General features: G+C 38.0%; 1 protein-coding gene across 1 annotated transcript in view; it reads right to left on the reverse strand.

Annotated features, from left to right (window-relative positions):
• ARHGAP42 (Rho GTPase activating protein 42) overlaps positions 1 to 12142 on the reverse strand; it is a 292266-nt gene that overhangs the window by 196342 nt on the left and 83782 nt on the right. Inside the window, exon 3 of the mRNA XM_036860862.1 lies at positions 428 to 489. Coding sequence (XP_036716757.1) covers positions 428 to 489 — 62 coding nt within the window. The remainder of the gene's footprint in view (positions 1 to 427; positions 490 to 12142) is intronic.

Below are 12142 nucleotides of genomic sequence, written 5' to 3' on the forward strand. Positions count from 1 at the left end.
ACCCAATTCAAATGTCACCTTTTCAAGAAAGTCCCCTGCTAACACCCTGGCAAAGTTAGTTGCTCCTTCCAAAAACTGTCTTTAATACTTGTAATGTGTCTTCGTTATACCACTAAGGTTATTTAGAAGACTGCTCAATTAGAATGGGTTTCTTCATGGCAGTCTGTTCAATACTTTTAATATTCAGAACAACTAAATGGAAAGTAAAATGAATGTAATTTATATCTGCTGACCAAATGAAACAAAAAGAAATGGTATATCTTATTAGCAATATTTGATCATCATACTCACAAATCTTTTCTGTAACATTCAGTACATGTATCAAGTTATAAAATCTGGTCTGGCTAAATCTAATTCAGAAGGTCTATTTTTTCTTTTAACATGTCCAAACAAAGCATTATTCTTAAGAAATGGAGAAGAGACTTACCAGTCTTCTCCTTTCTTCTTCTACTGCGATGAGTAGTCTTGCAAATTCTTTTAGTGACTGAGCTATTTAGAAGATAAGTTTAAAAAAAAAAAAGCATTAACCTCTTTACATTGCTGATATCCAATTGCACAAGAATAAACATTACAATAAAGATACTTATGAATTTGTATATATTCTGTGGTTTTATGTTTTTATAAGCAGGAAACAGTATATACAATAGGATTTCAATGACTAACAGCTATATATAAGAGACGTTTGTGTGCTACAAATTGAAGTTTAGCACATATCAAGTGTAATATTTTTTCTTCAAAGGCACTAGGGGAATATAGTTTATATATTTAATAAATAAAATTCACACATTAATAAAAGTGTAGTACTGGAATCACTTCTAAACAGGATCTTACAAATAATAAATTCATTAAATCTATAAGAAGCAATAAATCCAGTACTAAGATGCACTTAGTAGCAGCCAGTAAGGCAAAGTCTCCCACTGACTTCTTTCTTGAAGCTCAACACTTATAGATACTTAAAAACAGACTCTGTATTCTGTATTACTGTATCACTCTCATATCCAAGGTACTTTAGACCTTTGCTAGTCAGAATGGTCAGAGGGCCACCAGCATCAGCATTTTGGGAGCTTGTTAGAAATACAGATGCTCAGGCCCCAGCCCAGAATCTGCATTTTAACAGGTTCCCCAGTTGATCCCTTTGCACATTAAAGTTGAGAAGCACTGCCTTAGAAAACTATCTGAACCTATATTGTTGAGGCCTGGGAAGTGTTCAGGAACTTTGTGAGGACAAACGAAAAAATAAGTGAATAGGGAGTTACAACAGCATATTCTTTAAAAATGCACAATGCCACACAGTAAACTGTGAAAGATTAATTCATCCACATCAATTTCTGTAACTTATACTTAATATGAATTATTAACTAAAGTCGGAATGTTTGGATTACAAAACTAACAAAAGAAATAAGGTGAATGCAAATTTTATTTTGATTTAAGCCTTGAACCTTCCCTTCTATGTCCTTATTCTTTAGGCTCCCACCTCTTCCTTCATCCATACTAAGATTGAAAACATCCTGTGAGACCAGAAGTCTAGTAAGTCTGGCATAAAGTCTACAATAAAAGGAGGTGAGTGAGAACAGCACATCAAGAGTCTTACCAACAAAACTCAATAAGAAAGCGAAAGAATAGTTTCCATTTAAGAATTTAAAATTACAATCTCGGATTTTTCTTCTCTCTTTTCAAAACCACTAGGCTTACACTAACTAAGCTGGTTTGAAATTCTATTCCTATGATTACTTCACACTGTATTTTATTCAGTTACCAAAACAGAAACCAAAGGATTACCTGGGAGACTCACATTAATCTCAAAAACACAGTAATAGCCTTAAAGTAAGTGGAACTTTTCTAAAGTGTTTAAAAATGTGATTTTAATTTCTGCAGAAATAACTATCATTGCTACATTACAACCCAGTTCTGACAACAATAAGTTGAAGAGAAAAACATTTTACAAATAGATAGAAGATTTTAACTGGAGTGTGCAATAGCATATTATATGTTTGTACTTTCGGTAAAGAAATGTCCAGTCATCATTCTGGCAGCTCTCTACTGCCACTGAAGATCTGTTGATGAGCCTGGAAAAAGTCAACAAAACTTTGAATGATGGAAGGTAATGTTAACATGCCTGCAGAGAAAGAAACCAAAAAGTATGTCAATTAGGGCTACAGAAGGAGAGGCAACGGGTACTCCTGAGGTGAGAAAATAAGAGGAGATGTAAATAGAAAGAGTACACTAGTTGAAAGTCTGTATAAGAAGCACTTTAACCCCAGATTTTTAACTTAACACCTCCCAACCTTTTTAATAAATATCAAAACAAAAACAAAAAACCTTACTCTCATATGCTTCTTTTTATCAGAAGCTATTGGTTAACACACTCTCACAAAACTTGGGGACAAAACATGAAAATGTGAATTCTAGAAAAGCAAAGAAGCAAATGGAATTCTCAGGACAACACTGAGCTATTCTAGGACAACAGTTGTGCCAAAGGTCCAGAGAGGCTCTTGTCTACACTGGAGCAATAGGTTAGAAGCTCCAGGAAATATCTGCAGAGAAAGAAAAATAGAACTGATCAATATCCTGATGTGTCTAAATGTAATGAGAGGAAATTTACACTTCTTTTTGTTTGTTTGTTTTTAAAGAAAACTCAAAGGCAATTATAGCTAGTGAGCAAAAATATTCAGGGGGAAAAAATTCCAGAAGTTCCAAAAAGCAAAACTTGAATTTGCTGCGTGCCACAAATATTTACGTGGCATTTACATTGTATTAGGTATTGTAAGTAATCTAGAGATGACTGAAAGTAATACGGGAGGATATGCATAGGTTATATGCAAATACTATGGGATTTTATATTAAGGACTTGAACATTTGTGGATTCTGGAAGCCAGTGGGTACGGGAACCAATCCCCTGCAAATACCAAGGGACAAGTGAATTAACTCCTGGGAAAACAAAGTTATACAAATAACACAATCAAAATAATTGAAATAACTGAGTCTTGAGTAATATGTACAAAATCACTGAAATATAAACTTTAAAAATTGAATTCATTTTGCCAAAATGAAGTTTTACCTCTATTGAGAGAAAGGGAAAGGAGCATGTAAGATAGTATGAACTCAAGACATAGTGTGACAACACTATGAAGTGAAAGGATGGTACCTAAAACTAAAAAACAAAACAACAACAAGAAAAACTCAAGAAGTAGCAAGGTAATCATGGTCTTGAAAGAAACTGAGGAATGGCTCAAAGTTCAAAGTGGTCTTGAGACAGTAAAGAAGGGAGCAGGGCACAACCTTTAAAAGAATGAGGGCTTCCCTGGTGGCGCAGTGGTTGGGAATCTGCCTGCCAATGCAGGGGACATCGGTTCGAGCCCTGGTCTGGGAAGATCCCACATGCCGCGGAGCAGCTGGGCCCGTGAGCCACAGCTGCTGAGCCTGCGCGTCTGGAGCCTGTGCTCCGCAACGGGAGAGGCCGCGATGGTGAGAGGCCCGCGCACCGCGATGAAGAGTGGCCCCCGCTTGCCGCAACTAGAGAAAGCCCTCGCACAGAAACGGGGACCCAACACAGCCATAAATAAATAAATAAATAAATTTATAAAAAAAAAAAAAAAAAAAGAATGACAGAGCCATTAGGAAGAACAGGATAGGACAAAAACTGGTTAGAACCCATTAGGCCCAAGATGGCAGAAGACTGGACTTCCAGTAGACCTTGAGCCTCATTATACACTCACTGTAATACTTAGCATATGCTAAATGACACACCCACAGGTGCCATAACCATAAAAGACCAAAAAATGGGCAGTGGCACAATTCCTGGAAATCTCTGCCCCCTCCCCAAAATAGTTAGAATAATCCTCCCCCTCCTTAGCCTATGAAATTACCCAGCCCATAAAAACTAACCACCCCGTATTTCGGGGCTGCTCTCGCTTTCTTAGACAGACCACATTCTGCCTATGGAATGTGTATCTCTCTAAATAAACTTGCTTTCACTTTACTATGGCTCACTCTTGAATTCTTTCCTGCGCAAAGCCAAGGACCCTCACTTGGCGGTGCATCCCAGGGACTCGCCCAAGACCTGGGACATGACCATCCTCTGATACCCCATTCTCCTGCAACAGTCTTTCTGAGGAATTAAGTGGCAGGGACTGGTAGAAAAGGAGATTGCTAGTTTTTGTAAAGCCTAAAAAATAATCTATAACTTTTTAAACAAATAATGGAAAACACTTTATTTTCCTATTAGCCTACACCCTAGGAGGGCACAGACCACATATTATTAATTTTCTCAAAGGGTAAATAAATATCTAGCACAGAGAAGCCTGTCAGCAGGTATTTTTGAAATAAATTAGATTATAACTTGATTTTAGACTGACGTGGGTATACTAGAACCTTCCAGTTGATCAACCCAGAAAATGTTCACTGGCCTACATAGCAGAGCCCTAGTGGTCCCAGGGAGTATTTTACGATGATGACTTCAGAAGTCCAAAGGTTTCCCCAAGGTAACTGCTACTCCAAAACTGTGGTGTTGCCTTAAATCAGATTTTGGTTACAAGGAAGGAAACTCAAGTTCTCATTTTGCTGTTGCACCTCTTTGTCCAAAACTTAATGGCCATTTTCTGCTTTACTTGAATGGTTTTCTGGTCTGTTTCCCTTACAAATACTATTTATAGACTCAGTGTGACAATAGTAGATTATAATGAGGAAGTCTGGGGAGAAATTTTAACATTCGCAAAAGCAACTGCATGTCTGGTTCCTCACAACGAAAATGACTCTCCTTCCAGCAGTTTTCTGGGTCTGCCCCAATTTGACAATAACTTTTGTTCCCTCTTTTTCTTTGGTTGATTTTTCAGGGAAATGACTTCAAAAAAACTAAGATTGTTCTCTTTAAATATTATAGTCCTAGTTCTATAAAAGCATACTATGTTTCTTGGTCCAAATGAAGCTTTCAGATTCATCATTTGTTCTATAAGAAAAGAAACAGGAACACTAAATAATTTATTTCATGAATTAGGGACAGTGGCCTACTAACTTTTTAAACCCATATCTAATGTTTTTCCCTAGATATTTTTCTTTATAATGATGTCAAAGTATCACATTAATAGTTTACTAAGCACAACATAACAAGGAAAGAAAACAGAAATTAACAATCCTATAACGCAAGTATAAAATAATTCAAGGTATTATCACATAAATTGGGTTTTAGGAGAAAGGGCAGATGGATAGCCAGTCACTTCCCTGCCTGCCCCACCCTCAAAGTCCAACAGGTACCTCCGACACAAATCAGGCAGATCCAAGCTGCCTAGTTAGTGTTCCCCAGCAGTACTCTAGAGATTAGAAGCCAGTATTAGAATCTCTGGTGCATGAGACCTACAAATGCCTTAAGAGACCATGAAAACTAGAGGGAGTCTATTCTCCACCAGACCTTGGGCACAAAACATATACAAAATGACTCTCTCGGCACTCATCACAGGGCCTTATACAAAATGGCTATGGATTTTGTGACTGCTTGAGCCATTTTTTCTAAGACTTTGCTTAAGCAAAATCTGAAAACATTTTTTATTACATGCAAGTTTCTGATACCCGAATATTTTCTCTTATAATCAATTATTTGTGATGCTCTATATTTTATTTATTAATATTCACATAAATAAAAACCACTGCATTATCTGATTTGGGGGGTCCAGACTAACACTGAATATAACAGCTGGTCCTGCAATGATAGATCTTGACGATACCTAGGTGGTATGACAGGAGTTTGATTTAGTGAGAGTAATATTCCAAAAACAATACTTAATACGCAGTGGGCTTTCAATAGATGAATTTAACAATACATTCCCACCATCTATTTGCTCTATAAAGAGAAACATACCAACTCTTATTCTAGACTTCATAAAATATTATGAAAAGGATAGGCCAGATACTTTGGAAAATTATGTTAGCTATCCACATTCTTGCCACCTGCATGAAACTTTCCTGGCTGTATTTGCCAGTAATAATCTTTCCCCTTCCTGACCATCTGGACCATGAGATTACTGGAGAGCAATCAAAATGTAGCTTTATATATAAATTTTAACTTTCCAAAAAATTATTGAGGTCAAGAACACTGCTATAGGTTTCCTTTTTACCTCCACAATGTGATATTGGAAAAATACTTTTGGAACAAAAGAAATCTATTATTCAGATGCATTTATGACGGGTCCCAAGAGCATAAACATTCACAAAGACAACAGTTGAATTATACCTAAATGGTGAAGAAGTACGATAATGGCTTCTATGTTTACCAATATCGTAAATTCTGAAACATTCCTGAACTGTATAAAATATCTATTTCCTAACAATCTCTTCAGCAGGCTTAAATTCATCCTACTATTTCTAACTGTGGAAAATCTGTTTAGTGTCTGGAAGTAAGAATGAGTGAGAATAAAGAAAATTATTCCCTGTTCATTGTTGATATAATTCCACAACCTTAAGTACTAAGCATTATATACTATTAAATGTTTCAGCAATTGAACAGCTTGGGCTTTACAGATTTCACAACTATAAGAACTGAAAAAGCATGTCTCTCCTGCGTCTAACCAACATTTATATCATAGTCAGACAATGATGTGCTAAATATTTCTCCTAGGAGTCTTTCCTCAAACCTAAACAGCATAAACACATACTCAAAAAAAAAAAAGTACAGATCACAAATCCAGTGACATATACAATTATGTCCACAACACATTTTTTTCACTTTATTAGAGTGAGCAAATCACTTACGAAGTTCAGATATGCTGATGAATAGAGGGGAACTGGGTTAGCAGTAGGTTTTAGACTTGATTAAAACTCAAGGAAAACACGAAAACCTGTAAAAGTCTATAAAAGCCAGATTGAACCAATGCAATCATATTTTATAAGTCCAGATGATACCCCAACAGTCACCTGACTTTTCTATTTGGGTGTGAGTGGGCTTTGTCAAGCTTTTTCTCTGGCACTGACTTTTCATGAAGAATAGGAGCAAGGCAGTAAAACATCAGTACTGAACTGAGGATCTGAGCCAGAGCAGGTGAATCCATCCTATCCTTCTAGGCCACATGGAGAATTATTAGAATAGAATCAACCTACATAGCCAAGGGACACCCAGCATTACACTACAAAACATGCAATAATCTAACAGGGTATCACATCAGCAGTTCAGGCCTGGAACTTCCACTGAGGGAGTTTTAATTCTCTGAACACTAAAAAGATCAAAGGTAGCATACTGGCTGTAGTATCCAGTGGAAAGTTTTGGTTCAGGGACAATTTAACCCATAAACAAAGCAGGCAGCACGGTCAGCTTGTGGCATGCCTCAATAATAAATAACTATGTCTATAAAACAGAGTGATATAAAAATTGACACCAACTCTCCCACCAGATATTGCAAGTCTTTGGTAACAATTAATATCCCTACTGACGGGCTGTCCACTCTGTCTGCAATATTGGCATTATTTGCAACCACAAACTCTAGTTATTAGTTTCCAAAAGCCACAACATCAAATAAGATTTTTCCACTCTGTGGCTTCAAGCTCCATGGATGCCTAGTTGCAAAGCCAATAAATTGCTTCCTAAACCAACAGAAAAAAAAAAGTCACAGGCCCACTGCGGAATGCTGGCAGGTCACTGTAATACACCCTAGTACTCAGAGGAACTGATTTTTCTTCTAGAGCTTCACAGCCCAGCCCGGTGGAATCCAAGGTCTCACGAAAACACAGGCAAATTTAGTTCTCTTTGAGGTAACTAAACTGGGTTCTCCACAACGTCCTCCAGGTGGTCAGTCTTTTTTTTTTTCATTGCCAAACAAATCAAAAAGCAAGATTAATCTTGAAAACAAGCCCCTGAAAACTTGCATTTAAATTTTTTTTATATCCTACCAATGCATCACTGTGTAGCATTGTATTCAGGTGAATTAGGTTTCAGTAAATATGAGATGTATCAAGTTGGAAGAGCATATTAGATATTATTTTGGTAATAAAAAGTTAATATTATAGCACAGTTTTCTAATTAAGCATTAAAGAACAATAAGAAATGCACAACCTGCAAATGAAAACAGTCATAAAATTAAACTTTTATCCAGTTGACCAGGTACTCTGCACAGAGTTAGGAACTGCCTTGTCTCTGCTTCGTCACTCGTTCCATACTGCCATCAGCTATGCTATAATCTGTCTGTCCAGTACTTGGATGCCAGTGTAGACTCTGAACAGGACACAGGAACAGAATCCTCACTTTGGAATCCACTGGCTTAATATCAAGTGATTTCTTTCTGCTTTCTCTTGGTCCTGTTCATCCTCTAACCATATTAGCCAGATTCTTTGCAGGGGTTCTAACCAGTAATATGTCTCCTTTTAAATTCCCAACTCCTATTCCTAGTGCCTCCCTCCATACCTGGGTTCTGACATTCCTTGGGTCCCTAAGCACTAACCTGTGCTAGACTTTAATCTGATCTATCAACGTGGGTCTCAACATTGACTGCCACTGTACATTTGGGCTGAGATTCAGAACTTGTGGCCAAAATGTCAACCTTTCATTCTTCTGGTCTAACTAGATACTCAGTCTGGTTTATCTTATCCTCACTGGCGTAATAACTGGACTCAAAAGAAGAAAGATACCATCTGTAAGCCAGGGGCTTCACCTATAAAAGAAAGCTACCACTACTACTACTGTTACAGATTGATAACTACTAAAAGTGAGGAGAATTATGATTCCAAGACGAAAGTCACAGTGGATGCACAGAAATAATTCTAGACTATATGTCTAATGATTTTCCTTCATATACTCTCTCTGAACAGGGATAGGACCTTTCAGTAATATCTGCTTTGAAACTGCCAAACTACCAGGTAGTTTGAGAATTCTAGTATTATCTCTATATATAGACAGATAGGTAGATACAGATATAGATATAGATGTATAGACTGGGCTTGTTATTTTATATAGATATAGATATAAACTATATAACAATTCACATAAGGCCAAGTTTTGACAAATGAATACATGCAAATACAGAAAGGCGGCCTTTCAATTTTACACAATTCCAAAATTTGATTCCAGCTGGTTTCTCCCAAGACTTCATCCCACTACTCATTACTTCAAATGAATTTCATCTGAATTCTAGTTAAAATTTTTTTTTATTATGAAATTTTATGTCGATGCAATAAGTACTGTTGTGCATAACATCGTCTGCAAGCCACATATATTTAATTTTCTTTCCAAGCACACATATTAATTAGAAAATGAAGAACTGTGCTATTCTGATGTTGCCTTTTTTTAGTTTTTGTTTTGTTTTGTGGTGTTTGACCTGTTCCCCAAAGCCAAAACAACTCCCAGTTCAGAAACCATTTTCCCAAGCTGTAAACCACTCCCACTTCGGAGCGCCTCTGCCAAGAGGTAGAGATGTTACATAAACTGTTTCATTTAATGCCCACCCAATGATATGAGGTACTGCAGTAAGTGTTACCTTCATTTTGCAGATGAGAAAAAGGTCAATCAGCTGGGGTAGCTTGCCCCATGATCTCACAGCTAGTAAGTGGAGAAGCAAGTATTCAGTTTTGAATGTTTGATTCCAAAGTCTATTCTCTTCCAGCAAACCATTACTGCGAAAGGAAGGGGGGTAGATAAAAGGTAGTGCCAGCCTACTACCCAGCTCCACTACAGAAAAGAAGAGGCTTATTATCTTTAAAGGCAAACAGAGCCAGAACTATTTGTGCTCAGAGGATAACCAGGCGCCAAGTATCCTGCCTTAAAGGGAACAACCAGTAATTTGCTGCTAACAAACAAGCATTTACACCAAGTACACTCCCACCCCCCATCCTTATTGGCATCAGGAACTGACCTCCCAACACTTCTTCACATTCCACAAAGGCTGAAGCACCCCATTCATACTCCTCCTCTGCACCCAATCCTCCTGCCACCACCCTACTGAAGCTTCAACATCCGCTTCCTTGTCCAATATGCAGCCTCTCTCTTCCACAACCTCTTAACCTCTAATGACCTTCTCTCTTCTGTAATTCACACACCCACAAGGACACGAAGAGTTCAAGCAATCTAACCCCTTTGCTTCTGCTTCTTGGCAATCCTTTTCTTCAACTCTAGTTTACTCCTAATCTTATTTCCCACAGTGGCCATCTAAAAAGAATTTTCTCCTTTCTCAAGAACCCAGCCCCAAATTTCCCTTACTCACACCAGATGGCCTGGCCTCCTGCTTTTCTGATCAACATGGTCTCCATTCTTTTCAACTTGCCTGTCTCAGAGGAGGGGCCCTCTTCCTCTCAAAAGCTAACAACTCCCCAAGAAGCTTCTAATCTCACCCTTTTCCATCTCCATTCTCCATTTTTTTCTCTCCCGCTCTTATTTCCACCAGCACTGTTCTCTCCTCACAAGCCATTTCTCCTTCTCCTCGTCTACACACTTACTCCAGTGGACTCCCATCCTCATGAAGGAGGAAGACAGGAAGACCTGGGAGTGGGGAAGAAGGAGCTTTGGTACCCGCACCAGCACGGTGCACAGCTCTTTAACCCTCACAACACCCTACGAGGCGCTCACAAGTAAAACACCCAAATCTTCTATCACCATTCTCCTACTTTTCAAATAATGAAACTGACATGTAGAGGTTAAAGAATATGCAAGGCCATAGAGCGAATGACTGTCAGAGCTAACCTCTGAACTCAAATTAGCTCACCTGAAATTTATACACTTTCCCGCTATTCTAGGCACAGTCCCACAACCCCACCTCACTATTCTAAATTTAACAAATCTGATTATATATCCTGGGAATTTCTACGAGGAATTTTGTCTGAATCTCAAAACTTAACATGTACCAAAACTTAACTCGTAATTCTGCTCCACCCCCAGGTACCCTGGCCACATATAAACATATAAATGGGCCCCTAACACCGTTCTCCTAGTAACTCGAGTGATGGATTATCCTCAGTCCTTCCTTCCACAGATTCAATTGCCAAATGCTGTTGATCTCTCTCCTCTACCCTTCTTCCATACCCATGTAAGGGTATCACTTCATCTTTGCTGTACTATTACAACAGCCTAGTTATTAGTTTCCCAGTTCCTATGGCTCCAGCTCACCCTATGTAGTAATGGTCAGAATAAAATTCCTAAAGGGCACCTTTGATTGTGTCATTATCCAACTCAAAAACTGAATGAGTAAATAAAGTCAGAAGTCCATATTGCAAATGATTTGGGGCCTCCATGATGTGACCCCAAAGTACCTTTCCAACTGTGTTAGCTTGAGATGCTACTACTTCTGATCTCTTAGTACTTTGAAACTACTAACATTCCTATAGTATCCCATTTCCATGTCTTTCCTTTAACTACTGGGTTGGCCAAAAGGTTCTTTCATTGTTTTTCCGTAAGATGGCTCTAGTAGCACTTAGTTGTCTTTAACTTCATTTGAAACAATTTTGTTAGATTGTACGTGACAGCTGTCATATCAGAGTGCATTTTAAAAGAGGCTTATCAAAACTGGTGAATTTTTGTGTAGCCATTTTAATACTGAAGATGGAAGAAAAAAAGCAACATTTTCGGCATACTATGCTTTATTATTTCAAGAAAGGTAAAAACACAACTGAAATGCAAAAAAGATTTGTGCAGTGTATGGAGAGGGTGCTGTGACTGATTGAACGTGTCAAAAGTGGTTTGCGAAGTTTCATGCTGGAGATTTCTCACTGGACGATGCACCATGGTCGCGTAGACCAGTTGAAGTTGATAGTGATCAAATCAAGACATTAACTGAGAACAATCAACATTATACCACGCAGGAGATAGCCGACATACTCAAAATATCCAAATCAAGCACTGAAAATCATTTGCACCAGCTTGGTTATGTTCATCACTTTGATGTTTGGGTTCCACGCAAGTTAAGTGAGAAAAACCTTCTTAACTGTACTTCCACATGTGATTCTCTACTGAAACATAATGAAAACGTTCCATTTTTAAAACAAATTGTGATGGGTGATGAAAAGTGGATACTGTACAATAATGTGGAACAGAAGAGATTGCGGGGCAAGCAAAATGAACCACCACAAACCACACCAAAGGCCAGTATTCATCCCAAGAAGGTGATGTTGTGTATATGGTGGGGTTGGAAGGGAGTACTCTATTATGAGCTTCTTCCGGAAAACCAAACGATTAATT

Source organism: Balaenoptera musculus, chromosome 8, assembly GCF_009873245.2.
Source record: "Balaenoptera musculus isolate JJ_BM4_2016_0621 chromosome 8, mBalMus1.pri.v3, whole genome shotgun sequence".
Taxonomy (NCBI): Eukaryota; Metazoa; Chordata; class Mammalia; order Artiodactyla; family Balaenopteridae; genus Balaenoptera; species Balaenoptera musculus.